Consider the following 3,264-nt stretch of genomic DNA (forward strand, 5'->3'; position numbering starts at 1 on the left):
TTAAGTCCTTTTACATGTCTGTTCGGAAGGCTGCTTATGATTCTTGTCTGGGTCTAGAATTGTGGTTTTTTTTTTCCCCCAGATGCTTTAATTTTCTTTGATGTCTTAGCTGTAATCCTGTCATACCCCTGGTATTTTCTTTTTTCCTGTTCTGAAAACTTCTCTGAAATGGCCTGTCACTCTGGGTGAAGAGAAATAATCCCTTTAGCTATTCTAAGAACTGTCTTGTTAAACACTTTACTTTTAAGATGTTTTGGATATAATGATTGCTTGTATGCAGCCTATGATTTTTTGTTTGTTTGTTTAAAAGAATATACTGCATTTTTGTTTCTGGATAAACAGATCTATGGAGAGAGAACCTCTAAAACTAGTTTTGAGTGGCAAAATAACCTACGAGATTGAGCATGACTCTTGTAATTAATAGGAAACCCAAGCCTCTAATGTTGTCTCAGATCTTCTGTGGATTTCAAGTCTGCTTGGCAATGCCTGCGTCCTGCCTGTGAGGTTGAGATAATACTGCCTGTATTTGACTCTTACTTTGTCCCCTTCTCAAGATGTGGAGAGCTCTTCAATATCCCATTCATGTTTCGCTCCCTTGTCCTGTCCTGGGAGAACATGCTAGCTGTATGAAATTCTGCCTTACACTGGAGGTGGAATTTTAACTTTCAGCTGAATCTTGTCAATCTCTGTTGATGTAGGCACATAATTCTAGCCCTTCTTCCAAACGGCTCCTAATTGGAGAGCAAGTGTGACTTGGATATAAATCACCAGTGCTTTGGCAGGCTGTTTCTGAGGGAGGATGCTGTACGCGTGTGGAATTTGAGCGGTCTTGGTCTTATTGTGAAACACGTATTCTAAAGGGGAAAAAAAATTCTCTTCTGTTTTCCAGGAAAGCAATATTTGATACACCGGAAGATGATCCTAACTACAACCCCTTGCCAGAAGAACGACCAGGAGGATTTGCATGGGGAGAAGGTCAGCGCCTTGGAGGCTAAGTGTCTGTGCCAAAACCCAGCGACAACTGGGAGAGACTGACCTGAGTGAAGTTCCATACTGGGGACTGTCTCTTTCCCCATTGCAGAAAGGACACTTTTTGACAGCTCTATGGTTTTGAATACAAGCACTTTATGAAATGGCAGTCTAATCCAAGACGCTTCCAGGCAACCAGTGTCTTTCCCAGTCAGGGAATTTATTGTGCTAGTAATGAAAATACTAATCCAGTGGAGCCAAAAACCTAGAACTGGAAACCATTTCCTGTCAACTTCAGTTAACCAAGACGATGAGTACTTGTTTAAAATGATTTCTAAAGCATTTTTTCAAGTTATTTGATACAGGAAACTATATGGGGAACTTTACAGGGGACAAAACCAACTTTTTTGGTTTTAACCCATTTTTTATTCTTGGATAAAACAGCTACAAGATGGTTGAAAATGTAAGTCCCTAGTTCAATGGCAAAAGGTTTTTTAATCTGAGATGCTATTGTCTCCAGTCTTGTTTGAACTGTAAGAAATACGACATGTAGCATAGTGCAGGCTTTTCACTTTGCCAGTTGGGTTTCTGGAATGTGCCTCTGTGTGAATACGCTTGCAGGCTGAGACTACATTTTGATGGCTTTTTTTCCCCCAAAGGCTGTGTGTTCAGACAACCAGGTTTGAGTCTTGCTGGTTTGTTTAAATAGGTAGTTCTACAAAACCCACCCCCACACATGCACACTTCCAACAGTTATTAAATGACTTGGAGCACTAGGGAAGAAAACTTGTCTGGAGTCAGAACTGCTCAAATATCTCAGACGGTGAGTTGAATAAAATGTCTTGTGGATCCTTTTTGTTGATCCTTTGTGTAATCCTACAGTCTTGAGGCAGCTGGTGAAAAAGCGGAGGTTGGGAAAAGCGAGTCCCTGAAGAGACAGCATTAATGCAAGCTTTTCCCACAAGTGTCTCTCAGAACTGCTAGGAAACGGGATTGTCCGCTCAAGATGTTAAATTCGTGGTCTGTGTATGAAGTTTGTTGCGGGAGGACTGAGTGTCCAACGCAGGTCAGTGACACTGAGTGGGATTTAGCTTGAAGTTACATTGATTATAAATATCCGTACAAGGAGCCACGTAAGGAATTCAGAGCACAGTTCAGCCCGCCATGTTCCGTCACTCCTGAGACGCTATGGACTGTACTGGGTAGCTCTTTATTGATACCGTAATAGATAAAAAGAGATATTGTTGAAACTGCATCTTCCTCCTGAATTTGGGAGGATAGGCTCACCCTTGACGCATACGTGACCATCTTGTTTAGTCTCAGATTTTGCTGTTCTTAAAAACTGGCTACAAGGTTTTTAACTTGTTTGTACTCCAGGAGATGAATGTGTCGGGGAAATGCTAATACACAAGCAGTGTATTAGATTCTGATACACAAAATTGGTGAGTCCATTTGTATCTGCATTTTATCTGTTAAAGGTTATAGAAACTTAAGGGAGATTTTTTTTCCAAAACAGACTTTAAATCTTACTCGTACCAAAAATGTTTTGGGCAATGTCGCTTCAGGGTAGCTTATGAGACAGGAATTGGATCAAACCCTTTTTTTTTAGTTCAGTGTTTAAGAGCCTCTTAGTAGTTTGCTGGTGGGATGTTAGGGAGTGGGGATGAAGCTAAAAGACAGCCCTGTGGCTGGGATAAACCCACCTGTGAATCCAAAGCCCCGCTGTGAAGTGGGCGAGGTGACGTGCCCCTTCCTGAGGACGACCTCCTGTTCTAAGTCGCGTATTGGTAAGACAGCTTGGCCATCCTTGCTCTTCCAGAGCTGCTTTCCTCGCACGCTTCCTTCCACCCTGGTGGGGTACTTAAGATTGTACTCTTCTCTTTACGGAGTAATGCCGTAGCGTCCGTATCCGGGAAGAACTTTGAAGTGTTGCTTAATTGTACCCCAGGACAAAATTGACTTACTGGCGGTCTAACCTGGTCTTTAGTTGCCCTTGAAACCGTTCTCGGGCAGCTTGTCCCACAAGGAAGCGTGTTTAAATACAAAGTCCTTTTTGGGGAGTGTATCGTCGGCTGCGCGTGAGGTCGGGGATTATTCGAGCTGACAAATCGCAAATCGGAACGACGTCGGTCTCGAACCTGCCCCTCCACGATCCTCTCTGCCGGTCAGCTCTCCGCCCTCCTTAGCCGATGTTTACATCCTGTGGATTTCCCTGCTAGCAGGGAGGGTTTTGCTGAGCTCCCCTTGCCCCAGGGGCACGCGAAGGGGTTAGCGATGCCCCAAACCGCGCCCCGT

The 3,264-nt window shown here is 43.6% G+C and overlaps 1 protein-coding gene across 1 annotated transcript in view; it reads left to right on the top strand.

Annotated features, from left to right (window-relative positions):
* Positions 1 to 1,818, top strand: part of DERL2 (derlin 2) — a 6,527-nt gene extending 4,709 nt beyond the window's left edge. The window contains exon 8 of the mRNA XM_009319322.1: positions 890 to 1,818. Within this exon, the coding sequence (XP_009317597.1) occupies positions 890 to 995 (106 nt within the window). The 3' untranslated portion in view covers positions 996 to 1,818. The remainder of the gene's footprint in view (positions 1 to 889) is intronic.
* The last annotated feature ends 1,446 nt before the right edge of the window (positions 1,819 to 3,264 follow it).

The sequence above is a fragment of the Pygoscelis adeliae genome, unplaced genomic scaffold (assembly GCF_000699105.1).
Source record: "Pygoscelis adeliae isolate BGI_AS28 unplaced genomic scaffold, ASM69910v1 Scaffold282, whole genome shotgun sequence".
Lineage (NCBI taxonomy): Eukaryota > Metazoa > Chordata > Aves > Sphenisciformes > Spheniscidae > Pygoscelis > Pygoscelis adeliae.